Raw genomic sequence first — 13,120 nt, 5'->3', positions numbered from 1 at the left:
TTCACATTAGTCAAATTTCGTCCCCACTTACGTTTCCGACTAGATTTTGGTCGGAATTCACCACGTGTCTTGCATGTGGTCATATTTTAAGGGTAAAATTATTAAATCAAATTTTATATAATTTGATTCATAATCTCTCACATTTCATAAAATAAATTTTTTCGTCTCTTACATTTCACAAAATGAACTTTTTCATCCTTCATATTTTTTAAAATGAATTTTTTCATTTTTTATTGATCATGTATGTGAATAATTTTTTTAAATCCATGTATATATCTATTTGATTTCACCTGAACAGTACGAATAGCATGTGAAATCAAATAGAGATATATTACATACTATTCGTACTACTCAAGTGAAATACATGGGTTTAAAAAAATTGTTAGTTTTCACTTATATTCATTTTCTTTTACTCAAAATTTGAAAATAAAGAAAACATTTAATCCTAAATATTATTGAGTGTTTATATCGAATTAAATTTGGACAGAAAAAGTAAACAAATGAAAAGTATGACAACAAGAAATAAATTATTAGCACTTTCAAATTTTAAAACAATCACAAAGCAAGTAATTCAACTGTTGGTCTTAAATGTGTCGAGTAGAAATTTCAGATTTAAATTGAAATTTGTTAGCACAATTATAGAATTCGAGTTAGGACCCATTAATTTAATGATCTTATTATACAACTCAATAAATAAATTATTACCAAAAGAGAAAGGTCACAAATATTGAATAGGTTCAAATGGTGAAATCATATAAATATATATATGGGTTTCAAACAAAAATATTAGTTTTAAACCCCTATATATATCTATTGAATATAATGTGTATAACTACTACGATTAGCATGTTTAGATAAAATTCAATAGAGATAAATTACATGTTATTCATACTGTTTATGTAAAATCAAATATACATATACGTGGGTTAATAGAAAAAAACTATTTCGTACACATGATCAATGAGGGATGAAAAATTCATTTGAAAAATTGTGAGAGTTGATAAAATTTATTTTGTGAAATGTGAGGGACTATGAATCAAATTATGTAAAAATTTGATTTGACAATTTTAACCTTAAAAAATGATCACATGCAAGTCACGTGATAGATTCCGGCAAAAAATTAGTCGGAAACCTAGGTAGAGACCAAATTTGATCAATTTAAATTTGTAAAGGACATCAAATTACACTTTTAAAAGTGAGAGACGAAAAAAGTCATCTTATAAAATGTGAAGACATTTTGAACGATTTTTTTTTTTTTTTAAAGAATTAGTAAAACAGAAGACAAGTAAACTACAATCCCAATTCACTCCTGGTATACTCTGCTAAAAAAGAGTCCACCATATCCATATTCTATGCCACTGAGGAAAATGGTAATCCAAGTACCTCCCAAGTATATATACTCACAGACCGCCCGAGAATGTAGAGATAGCAAGTGACACAGACCCTGGACAGTGCCAAATCACCTGTACACATGATTTACGCTCACTAATTACGCCTTGCCAATCCAAAAATGTTCAAGGAAGCTAATATAGCCCAAGATCGCCAAATACTTTTTTTACTCATTATACTATGTACCAGAAGATGTGAAACAAGAAGATATAACCAGAGCCCGCCTTCATCATACAACTTTCAGCTATCTTAGTAGTTAGCCTGTCGGATGCAAGAAGACATTCTCGAGCTTGCTTAGCAACTGAGGACGCATCATTTCGGCATAAAATAACTCTACTTGATGTACAACAAAGCAACAGATGTACTAAAAGAAACATCTCGGATGCTCTTCCTAATCCAAGTATTACTGCCAACATGTTACGCCTTAAAACAGCCGAAAAGTTGAACCAAAAAAATTAACGCACAAAAATATGCATAAGGACCATTTCAAATGAGTAGTAAACCATCCAAAACCATCTACATTCCAGGTCTCTCGTCTACTTCATCTTTTTATTTCTGGGGCCAGACAGAATACTAAGCGTGGCTATCCTACTCCCAGCTTTATTTATTCCCTTACTAATATTGCAGAAGAACCTGCCTTCAGATATCCCTTGCCAATCCAGAAAGATCAACATCCCCATCAGATTTACTTGGCCCTGAAGGAACTTCTTTTTGAGGTACTTCTATGGGAAAGCCCCGACTTTTAGCTGCAGAAGAAGAATCACCGCCATTAATATGAGGAGTTACGGGATCTCCAAACACATTGAAGAAGCCATTTTTTATCTCTTCAGCGGCTTCGAAGGCTCGACTAATGGTACCAAAAAGACTACGTCCAATTGCTTCAATGTCCCGATTTAGGCCTGGAAAGTTAGTATCTTCTGAGTTGTCCAAACTCAATGCACCTTTAGCCATCTGGCCGGTGACATCTTCCTCAGTGTATTCTTTGTTCGACTGCACCAGTTCAGTGGGGCTGAAATCAAAACGGAACAGGTTTTGGAATTAAGATATATCAGCAACATGCTCAGATAGAATGCTACCAGAACCAGTAAAGTTGGTCTGTGAATTATATAATACCAGCTGCAAATACAGTCAAGATGAAAAAATCAAAAGAAATCAAAATCCGCCCACAAATGCTTTGCATATATTCCTCTGATTATAAGCAAGGCCTAGAGACATAAACCAAGGTATGAAACAATTCTGGGAGAGGACCAATAAAGTTGCCATATAAATAAAGGAAATAAATTCGTTTGCTAAGCCTCTGCATGTAGTCAGCAGATGTTATTGGCTCCTGCACTTAATTCACTTATCATACATTACTGATTCACCTTTCCCCTCACTCTTCTCTTGAAGAAGGCCCACTTACACCCTGTCATGCAAAAATAGGGACTGAGAGAATTCTGATTCTGCGATGCCATGCTTGTGCAGATACTCTGCAGTAACATGCAACTATGAAACAAGTCAACTGAACTTCAAGCACAAGGAAGTTTAACTGGAGATGCTAAAGGACATGTTCTGGGGGGGAAAACACTCAAGAGATTTAAAACAAAGTGCCCAAACATGAACCTAAGGCACAACAACAAAACATTCAGCAGAACCAAAACCATATGCTTTGGAAAGGATTTATGTTATCTAACTTTGTAAAGGACTTATGTTATCTAACTTTGGAAAGGATTTCAGCAGCATTTATGTTATCTAACTTTGGAATGGACTTATGTTATCTAACTTTGGAAAGGATTTCAGAATCTTCTTGCAACCATGCTCGCCTGAAGATGCTTGGACAAGAATGCCATCAAAACCATATACTATTCACGTCACCAAGAATAACTCATTTCAAAAAAAGGGAATAAAAATAGGAACAAAAATAGACTACAATAACAATGCAAACCTGGGGAAAAAATAAAATAAAAGTGACACAAATCCCAAGAGATGAAACGGACGTTGGAAAAAAAAAAAGCCCTAAATAAATCAGAACCCTAAATCTCAACAAAGGTGATCAATTCGCATAACCGTTAGCGAAAAAACTAGGGATTAAAAAACGTCAAATCCAATAAAAACTAGGGCAATTTAAAGCGAAGAAGAAAAATGGATTACCTTCCAACACAATCCTTGAAAATCTCTTCGGTTTTCTGACACTTTCTCATAAACTTTCCAGGCTCGACTTCCTCAGTGCGGCACTGAGTTTTGACAACTTTTCTGGTGGAGCACCGCTCGCCGGAGCTAGAGCTTGAGATACAAAAATCGCTAGCGTCAGAATAGAAGGAGGAAGAAGAACCGTCAGCGGCGGCTTCGTCATCCGTCCAGACCCAACCCATCGTTGCTGGTGTGGTTGCTTGCTTCGGGGACAATCCAGAAGGAGAAGGAAAACGTTTCTTCCGCCGGTTAATAAAAGCAGGACAATAAAATTAATATTCGTAGTCAAGTCATTCGCTAGCTTTCTGGAGAGAGCGTTTTTGTTCAAGGAATTGAAGGTCAGGATTTAACACATGAAAGATCAATGGTTGAGAAAAAACAAATTTATGTGTACACATAAAAATCAAGTGTACATTTCATTTTATTTATGTGCACGTATTTTATATTTGGATTAATTACAGTTTTCCCCTCTAAACTTGACCCTTTGTAACACTTTACTCCCCTAAACTTTAAATATATATACTTTACCCCCTTCATTAATTAGTCAAATGTTAGTGATGAATTCTCCATCCAAAAATTTAATAAAATGACATTAATTCCAATACATAATGGCTCTAGAATAATGTTATGCTTTTAATCGAAACATAAAACATCTTAATAGAATCAACACAAAGTCGCATGTTTTAAAATTTTTTTAAAAAAAATTAAAAAATGGCATAATATCAAAGAATTGAAAATTTGTATTGTGGAACAAAAGGATTTAAAAATTCCTAAAACTTTTGCGCAAGTTTTCCATTGCTTATCTTTCTTCCTTTAAATAGTAAATAGAGTGGTTTTGATAATTTTCATTTATGTTACAGCTCTCATAAGATTTTCATGAGTTAATAAAATGCCATTTGGTGTTTTTATACATTATTTTGTATTTTGTTTAAATTCTAAATTTTTTTTAAAAAAAATGAAGATTCTCTAAATACATTTTTATTTAGTATACACAGCTCTCGAGTGGTGTGATAAACACATTAACTTGCTTATGCTTTCTTTTTTTACAAATTTTATAATTCTTTTTATTATCAAAAGGTCAAACACACGATATTGTTGTATTTAAATGAATTTGGCAATTATTGAAGAATTATGTCACAATTTTAAAAATTTGGCAATTTTAATCAATTGTGTCACAATAAAACACACGATATTATTGTATTGAAGAATTTAGCAATTTTATCAATTTTGTCACAATTGTTATATACATTTAAGAATTAGTCAGGGATATTTTTGAGTATGTAAAATATATAACTTCATTTTAACTGCATCAACAAGTTAATAACAATGAGTAAAATATATACATTTGAAGTTTAGGGGGATAGAATGTTATTATGGAGCCAAAGTTTACGGGGGTAAAGTGTAATTAATCCTTAAAAAAAGTACGACGTTTAAACTGGAAAGCATTTTGCGGCCGTGTCCTGTGCTAAACGCACTTGCAAGCTCCAATAACTCTGAGAAACCGGCCACCGAAAAGAATGAGGTGCATACTGAGGTTCCTATTACATCCAAAATCCGTAAACGATCAACTCTGCACTCAGGTCTCAAAATTCCAAAAGTGCACTTTTTCAGTTATCTCCAAATCCAACAGTGCAGATAAATCTCCGGAACACCCCATTATTGCCCAAAGAAACGACCGGAAGTTAGGCCCGCTCTTTAATGAAATCCTGGCAATTTTGGGAGCTGAAAATGAAATAACAGATCAAAATCCAACGGGGTTTTCGAGTGCAGAAGTAACGGACCTGAAAAGAGATGCTGTAGGAGCACGGCCGTCACAGGGCCTGCAAGATATTTGTTTAAATTCGCAAAAGAGAGTAGAACAGCAAGACGAAATTTTACTGGTTTCCGAGAATACAGTAACGGAAGTTTCGGATGGAATTGATGTCAGTCCCATGGTCCATAAGGTTACTGAGATTGTCAGGGGTGAAAATAGGTCCAAATCAATGGAGGAAAAGTTGGAAGAAGCCGGTTTTGAGTATAATGTGGAAATTGTTGAAAACGTTCTGAAGAGATGCTTTAAAGTTCCTCAATTGGCTTTGAGGTTCTTTAATTGGGTAACTTTGAAAGCAGGGTTTCGTCCCTCAACTGAGACATACAATATAATGATCTACATTGCGGGGGAAGCGAAGGACCTTCGTTCGGTTGATGTATTACTAGAGGAAATGGAGAAGAATTCATGTCAGAAAGATATTAAAACGTGGACTATTCTCATAGATCACTATGGGAAGGCGAAGTTGATCAGCAAAGCTTTGTTGACCTTTGAGAAGATGAAGAAATCTGGTCTCCAACCAGATGTGATGGCTTATAAGGTTATGTTGCTAAACATTTGTAAAGCTGGGAAAGGGGACATTGCGTTGGAGTTTTACAAGGAGATGATCCATGGAAATATGAGAGTGAGCTCGGGTTTGTATCAACAACTACTTAAATGCTTAGCATGCTCCGGGCATGTTGATGCTGTTTATGCTGTTGGTGATGACATGATAAAAGTTTCGGAGATTCCTGAACACGTCATTTATGGTTTCATGCTGAAGAGTTTCTGCATTGCTGGACGCATTAGGGAAGCCTTAGAATTGATCCGAACCTTCAAGGATAAAAGTGCAAGCCTTGGATCTGAAAACATCAACACTTTGGTCAAAGGATTGTGTAGGGCAGATAGAATTGCTGATGCTTTGGAAATTGTGGATATTATGAAGAAAAAGAACTCTGTCGATGAGGAAATGTATGGAATCATCATTAATGGTTACTTGAGAAAAAATGATGTTTCTAAGGCATTTGATACTTTTGAGAACATGAAAGTTTCAGGATGTTCACCCACTGTGTCTACCTACACTACTCTGATGCAACATCTGATCCGCATGAAAGAGTTTCAGAAAGCCATGGAACTTTATAATGAAGTGATGGATGTTGGTGTACAATTGGATAGCGTAGCAACAACAGCAATAGTTGCAGGGTATATTAGTCAAAACCGCATTTCTGATGCGTGGCAAGTGCTTAACAATATGTTGGAGAAAGGGGTCAGACTGACTAAAAGGTCTTACTCAATATTCATCAAGGAGCTTTGTAAAGTTTCTGCAACAGATGAGATTGTCAATATGTTGATCCAGATGCAGGCTTCACAGGTTAAAATAGGAAATGATATCTTTCAGTTTGTTATACTTTATATGATGAAAAAGGGAGAGATGGATAAGGTAAAAAATATAAAGCAGATGCAGAAAAGCTGCAACATTTTTTCCAAAGAAGAGGACTCACCTACTGCTGATATAGCGACTCAACCAGAATCAAATGCAAAGTTAAATTTCAAACAACTAGAGCAACAATGTTTAGATTGTAATGTGGTGGAGTCAACATCAAGTTCCTATAACCAAGATGATTTGCATGAAGTTAACCGAATCTTGTCATCCTCAAAGGATTGGTGGTCTCTTCAAGACAAATTGGAGAAACGTGCTATACAGTTCACCCCAGAACTTGTGGTGGATACTTTGCGAAAGTGCAGCTTGCATGGTGGTGCCGCACTACGATTTTTCTCATGGGTTGCAAAGCAAAGTGGTTATAGACACAATACTGAGGCCTACAACATGGCTATTAAACTCTCAGGACAAGTAAAGGATTTTAAACACATGAGAAGTCTCTTCCACGAAATGAGGAGAAATGGCTGCTCAATAACATCTGATACATGGACAATCATGATAATGCAATATGGTCGAGTGGGCCTCACAAACATTGCCCTCACTACTTTCAGAGAGATGAAAGCTAGTAGCTGTAATCCTAATGCAAGTACGTACAAGTTCTTGATAATATCTCTTTGTGGTGAAAAGGGTAGGAATGTTGATGAAGCAATCTTAATCTATCAAGAGATGATTAAAGCAGGGTTTCAACCTGATAAAGAATTACTAGAATCTTACCTTGGTTGTTTGTGTCAAGTTGGTAAACTGTTGGAGGCAAGGAGGTGTGTCGAATCTCTTCGAAAAGTTGGTTTTACAGTTAGTTTGACCAGATCGCTGTATATAAGGGCCCTTTGTCGTGGAGGAAGGCTGGAAGAGGCTTTAGAGTTAATTGATGAATCTGGTAGCGAGAAGCATACTCTAGAACAGTACACGTGTGGTAGCCTAGTAAACGGACTACTACGAAGAGGACGAGTTGAAGAGGCAATGTCAAGGGTGGAATCGATGAAGCAGGTTGGCATCCACCCTACTGTCCATGTTTATACATCACTAATGGTCCAGTTCTTTAGGCAGAAGCAGGTATCTAAAGCTCTAGAAACCTTTAAGGAGATGAAAGAGATGGGATGCCAACCAACAACTGTTACATATTCTGCAATTGTACGTGGATATATGGAGATGGGAAAGATTACAGATGCCTGGGAGATTTTCCGTCATATGAAGCAAAATGGACCATTCCCTGATTTCAAGGCTTACTCAATGTTCATTGCTTGTCTTTGCAGAGCAGGTAGGTCTGAAGAAGCTCTTCCACTTTTTGATGACATGTTGGATGCTGGGATAATCCCTAGTACGATAAATTTTCGAGCGGTTCTCTTTGGGCTGAACAGAGAAGGCAAACACGATTTGGCCCAAATTGTACTGCGGAAAAAGTTGGATCTTAAACGTCGAAGAAAATCTTTTATCGTTTGGTAAAAAAAAAAAAAAAATGTCGAAGAAGACTGTCGTCGTAGGTTGACATATGTTGTTCCTTTTTTTTTTTTTTGGTTGGCGGTTCCTTATTTGTCCAGCCCTTTTTTTTTTCCAATTTAAAAAACAAGCCGAAAAAAAAAAAATCGGGTATAAAAGGGTAACATGACGCTACTTCCTTTCATTTAAGTCACTTCGCATATGTTCCTTAGTAATACAATATTAATTGGACAATTGTGAAGATTAAAATTGTCCCTGATTGTTTTCGACGACAGGCTTCACCAAATTTCGTCTTTTGTTGTTAAAAGAGCAAAGCTTAAGAGATTTATTCTGCCAATCCAGTTTAGTCCACCAGGAATATAATGTACAAAGCCTTTTCTTACTACAATCTGGAAGCAACTCTTAGTGACATGTCGTTCATCTATGACACAATCAGGCAATAAGGTTTATACAGCAGCAGCAGCAGAAAGCTGGCGGTCGTCAAGTCCCAGACTAATAGATAAATGTGGTCTCTTCACAAAATTTGATCACACAAGCCACTCGATTGTGTTTCTGGCCACCAAGTCATTTGGTTGAGCGTTTAGTCGAAGCATCACCGCAGTAATGACACCTGCAAACACAAGGACAGAGAAGCAGAAATTTGAGGAAAAAAGAATGCATGCAAAGATCCTTCTGAAATGAATAACGCGACAAGTGAACCAGAGATTGACATAAGAGTAGCAAATACTGAACTCACAAAGACACTACAAAAATACATCTGACCCAATAAAAAGGCACTCCTACACCACCCCCAACCCCTCCCCCCAACCCAAAACCGGAAAAAAAAAAAATTAAGACAACAACTACAACACACATAGCACAAACAAAAATACAGGGAAAAAAAGATCCACCGGGAAAATACTAAATAAGGAGACTTCTTAAGCACAAACTTACTGTAATTGTTGATTATAATATGAAGCATGAAATTTAAACTTACCTTCTAGAAAAGTATACTCCTTTCTTGCATCAGGGATATCAGAAATTCTTGGTCTGGTCTAGTATGACTGAGTACCTTTGCAAAAACATGACTATCTTGACATAGCTACTCATATTGAAATTAAAAAGAAAAAAAAAATAATCACAGTTTGTCATATATTCCTAAATTTCAAAGTTGGCAGGAAACACCAAAGCAATTCAGAAGACCAAAGAGCTGTATGCCTGTGTTAGAGCTTCTTAATGATCTCCTCATTTGCCCGCTTGTAGTATGTCATTCTCTGGATTGAAGATATCGCTTCTTCATACTTTCTACTCTGAAATGCATCTGCGAAGGACTTAGACCAATGTTCCAGTTTTTTCCATATCTGCATAGATAGAAACATAGATTGCACAAGTCAAAGGTCGAGATGTCAATAGCACTTAGATCTGCACTTCTGCCTTGATAAAAATCATCAATGATACCGATATCTATTTGGTGTTGGTTTACCTTTTATGGAGGCACTTTTATATCTTTTCACATGATAAACTACTCAAAGCCTATCCTAGAACATGAGAAAACGTATGCAACCATTCAAAAGAACGATCTTTCTACCTCCCTCTATTTCATGCACTACATAAGAGTTCATTCCATATTAGAAGTTTCTTGGCATGGATTATGAAGGTAATCGGACAAGATTTTAAGGTTTACTTTGAAAACCTTATTTAAGGGGATAATATTGGTTAATTTGGTTCTAAATTCAAATTTGAGCTCAAGAATTAACTGTTTTTCCTTGACTTCTTCTTCTAGGAACCTAAACTGATTTTAGTTTCTAGGACACTGTGAAAATGCGTATTTTCCCTTTTTTATAATTCAATGCTCTTTGCTGGAGGCCCAACATGAGTTTCCTGCACAAGATCACCAAATTACAAAACCCAGTTCATACCTGTGCCTGAATGTGATTTAATGCCTGTGTCTCTGCTGCTTCTTCAACAGCTTCTCTAATTTCCATGATCTGCAGTTTAAGCTGATTGTCACTTACGATATCACAAACTTAATGAATTTCAGGCCTTTCCCACTTTATGCAGGCGATTGGTTCACTTATAAACTTTATCAGATAAGCATGCTTATCTTGAAAAAGAATGACAACAATTTTTAGAATCTTCCATAAAAAATTTTACTTTATCTACACGAATCATGAAAAGGGTTAGTACAGTTCGAGCTATGTGCATTATTCTCTGTTTAATCTCATGCAATGAGATTCAATATACAAATTGCTGTAAAATGAAATGCGTTTCAAAATCTATTTTTTAGCAAGATTCATCAGTTGAGAATGTCAATCACTAATTCTTCGAGAGGAAGCAGTGACACATTGGTTTAAGTAGTCTAGGAAAGCTCAATCTGCCAAAATATCAAGGCAGTCTCAAGATATCATATGAGTTAGCAGGATTCTAACTATCCATTAATGCAACTTAACCTTAACTTTATAATGGAACTTTTGTAAAGCCTCACATCATTCTATATGCATTTGAAGCTAATTGTAACCTATGCAATGTCTAGGTAATTGGAGAAACAGGCAAACAAAGCAAAAAACATGTTAAATACAAGAATTATTACGTTTAAGAGAGATTACCTCAGCAAGTAACTCAGGGTCTGAAATCCTGCCCTCTTCGTCCACCTCCAGACCTTCAAGCTTCAGCTACAAAGTTGGGAAAGAAATTGAAAAGCAATCACAATGATACTAGTAGTATACAACAAATAGTAGTGCCGATGTCAGTGCAGAGACATGTATGGCTAACAATGTGGGAATCTTTTATTAACATAGTCAAAAAATAAAACACACAACTGTTGTATTAAAAATTAAAACATCAACAGGTTTTCATGCCTTATTACAACAAATGCTGAACCTTTATGTTTACATACTTAAACAATTATACAATCCAACAGTAGTAGTACAACATATTAGCACATACTAAGAAGGAAACCTCTTGAACATATTCAACCTTTTGATGTTCCTTTTGAAGGTCCATTTCCCTGTATCATTTGGTTAACCAGGAGAGGCAAAGCTTCTTAACTTACCCATTTGTTGTGTAGTTATGACACCAAAGTGATAAGCTAGCCTCATCTAACTGATTTTCAGCCATCAAAAGGACTTGTGCTAGTTTGATGCATTATCAATCATTAAACTTGCTAGTTTGAGCCACTAAAATTGTAGAAGGTGAAAGACTATTGTGAGCAATTTCCATGAATTTGGGTAATTCATAATCAGAAATTTGTGTAAAGGACGCACTATTCTTTGCTTCTACAATGACACTCTTTCACAAGAAAGCAATAAAACCTGCAAAAAGTCTCAGAAGAAGAGCTATTTCTATCATCAAAAAATATTGAAACAGTTCATAGTGCATCGTCTAAAAACATAACCTACAAGGTACACAGCTCTTGACAATGTGTCGCTGAGGGTCCGATAAGCATCAGTCACCCGCGCAGATTGTTCAGCAGCAAAGTCCCGTTCTTTCTAACAGAGACAGTAACAAAAAACCAATTAATATGAGAGGAAAAAACTCGACAGTAAGCATATGAATATAAAACTAAAAGGGACTGAAGCAAAATATTTGTGTTTGGATTGTAAGTTATTTGTCCAAATATATTTGCTTATGTCACCATTACAATTTCCAATACAATTTTTTATCTTTCCAATTACCTTTTTATCTCACATCCATCACGTCACAAAAAATATTACAGGAAAAATATCTCAAATAACTTACAATCCAAACACACATATAGTTTCCCAAGGAAGAACCTTGGATTTGGTGTGAACAAGATCAGGATGCAGCTTCTTCTGCCAATCTTTGTACTTGCCCTCCAAATTTTCGACCTTGACATCGTATTTCTTCTCCCTAGAAATTATTGGACAGGAAATTTAGTGACGCTTTAGAGATAGAATCGTTCTAGAATAAAACTGGAGGATGTCTAGCACGGAACGTCTCATTCATATGGGAAAATAATAGGGAACTAAAAAAAACATCACAAGCACCCCGAATACGCAAGAAAATTAGGGCTGTAAATTAAGTTTTAAAAGAGAGGCGATAAAAAACTCACACTCCTAAAATCTGGAAGTAATCAATGGAAGGATCAGGAGGTTGGACGCTGCGACAACCGTGACAAACCAAAAACGGCACCGCACTGGATGCAACAGCATTACAATTCCAGCACTTTGAATTGGCCGCAGGAGAACTTGCAATCGAGCAGAAGAAACCGGAGTTTAGACCGTGGAGCCCTGAATGGAGTCTCGGGGTTTGGAAAACTCTAGAAGACGGAGGAGAATGAAAAGAATAACAATAATTTCCTTCTATTTGGAATTGGGGAGGAGATAACAGAAGAGAGGAAAATTGCGAGAGGGAACTTCGTTTGGAAGTGATTTCGGAAGAAAAGGGGTCGGCGGTGGTGGCGGAAGGATAAGGTACTGAAGCGCTGCCGCGGTGGAGGAGGTTGGTCGAGAGTGGAGTTAGAGAATGGAGCTTCTTCCACATTTTGCACTTCTAATCTACACCCAAAAATAGAAAAAGAAGTGATGACAGAGAGAGTAAGTTGTTATGTGTATTTACTGTTTGCGCTGGGCAAGGGCAGTAGAGTAGGGGAAGAAACTTCCTACTCTTGTGATAGGATTCCTCGTGGTTATATTTCACGGCTTCAGTAATTCACAGGACTAGTTTAAATACCCGTGCTACGTGCGGTGCTGATATTATTAAAAAATTAAAAAAGATAAATTAAAAAAAATTAAAAAATTGTACCAACATAATTAAAATATAATATTTGTGTAACAATAGTTTGAAATATGATAAAATGTGTATATTATTCAAAAATTACTTTTTTCGAAAGATAGATCTTGAAAAAATAATAGAAATTTATATTAAAAAATGAATGATATATAAATAAAAATGAATGT

The 13,120-nt window shown here is 35.9% G+C and overlaps 3 protein-coding genes across 8 annotated transcripts; 1 reads left to right on the top strand and 2 right to left on the bottom strand.

Moving 5' to 3' along the window:
- Positions 1-1,844: 1,844 nt before the first annotated feature.
- LOC140008371 (fra a 1-associated protein-like) lies at positions 1,845-3,945 on the bottom strand. Its single transcript, XM_072052448.1, has 2 exons — positions 3,520-3,945; positions 1,845-2,398 (listed from the first exon to the last, which is right to left on the bottom strand). Exons 1-2 carry the CDS (start codon positions 3,738-3,740, stop codon positions 2,029-2,031), a joined length of 591 nt encoding a protein of 196 aa, XP_071908549.1. The 5' UTR covers positions 3,741-3,945; the 3' UTR covers positions 1,845-2,028.
- Positions 3,946-4,987: 1,042 nt separating this feature from the next.
- Positions 4,988-8,411, top strand: LOC140008370 (putative pentatricopeptide repeat-containing protein At5g06400, mitochondrial). The gene has a single exon (XM_072052446.1). The coding sequence runs from the start codon at positions 5,076-5,078 to the stop codon at positions 8,226-8,228; it is 3,153 nt and encodes a 1,050-aa protein (XP_071908547.1). The 5' UTR covers positions 4,988-5,075; the 3' UTR covers positions 8,229-8,411.
- An 88-nt stretch (positions 8,412-8,499) lies between these two features.
- On the bottom strand, positions 8,500-12,837 carry LOC113692315 (iron-sulfur cluster co-chaperone protein HscB homolog). 6 transcript variants are annotated; one of them, XR_011815765.1, is made up of 8 exons: positions 12,274-12,831; positions 11,975-12,071; positions 11,600-11,689; positions 10,808-10,873; positions 10,121-10,189; positions 9,420-9,562; positions 9,199-9,303; positions 8,500-8,832 (listed from the first exon to the last, which is right to left on the bottom strand). XR_011815765.1 is itself a non-coding variant. In XM_072052447.1 (7 exons), exons 1-6 carry the CDS (start codon positions 12,702-12,704, stop codon positions 9,425-9,427), a joined length of 891 nt encoding a protein of 296 aa, XP_071908548.1. In that variant the 5' UTR covers positions 12,705-12,831; the 3' UTR covers positions 8,500-8,832; positions 9,420-9,424. The 6 variants fall into 6 exon arrangements, 1 of the variants encoding a protein (XP_071908548.1); XR_011815766.1 differs by having other exon boundaries at positions 9,199-9,273; XR_011815767.1 differs by having other exon boundaries at positions 9,199-9,265.
- Positions 12,838-13,120: the final 283 nt, after the last annotated feature.

Source organism: Coffea arabica, chromosome 6c (assembly GCF_036785885.1).
Source record: "Coffea arabica cultivar ET-39 chromosome 6c, Coffea Arabica ET-39 HiFi, whole genome shotgun sequence".
Lineage (NCBI taxonomy): Eukaryota > Viridiplantae > Streptophyta > Magnoliopsida > Gentianales > Rubiaceae > Coffea > Coffea arabica.
The sequence above is the reverse complement of the archived record's forward strand: the minus strand, read 5'-3'. Positions and strand labels throughout refer to the sequence as shown.

What these genes read in the sequence shown, in the direction of transcription:
- LOC140008371 (XM_072052448.1), bottom strand. Translation starts at nt 3,740, where the DNA reads ATGGGTTGGGTCTGGACGGATGACGAAGCCGCCGCTGACGGTTCTTCT. An exon ending in TTCAAGGATTGTGTTGGAAG is followed by an intron (nt 2,399 to 3,519) that starts GTAATCCATTTT and finishes TTTTGATTTCAG; the next exon opens with CCCCACTGAACTGGTGCAGT.
- LOC140008370 (XM_072052446.1), top strand. Translation starts at nt 5,076, where the DNA reads ATGAGGTGCATACTGAGGTTCCTATTACATCCAAAATCCGTAAACGAT.
- LOC113692315 (XM_072052447.1), bottom strand. Translation starts at nt 12,704, where the DNA reads ATGTGGAAGAAGCTCCATTCTCTAACTCCACTCTCGACCAACCTCCTC. An exon ending in TTGTTCACACCAAATCCAAG is followed by an intron (nt 11,690 to 11,974) that starts GTTCTTCCTTGG and finishes TGTCTCTGTTAG; the next exon opens with AAAGAACGGGACTTTGCTGC. An exon ending in TAAATCACATTCAGGCACAG is followed by an intron (nt 9,563 to 10,120) that starts GTATGAACTGGG and finishes CTATCTATGCAG; the next exon opens with ATATGGAAAAAACTGGAACA.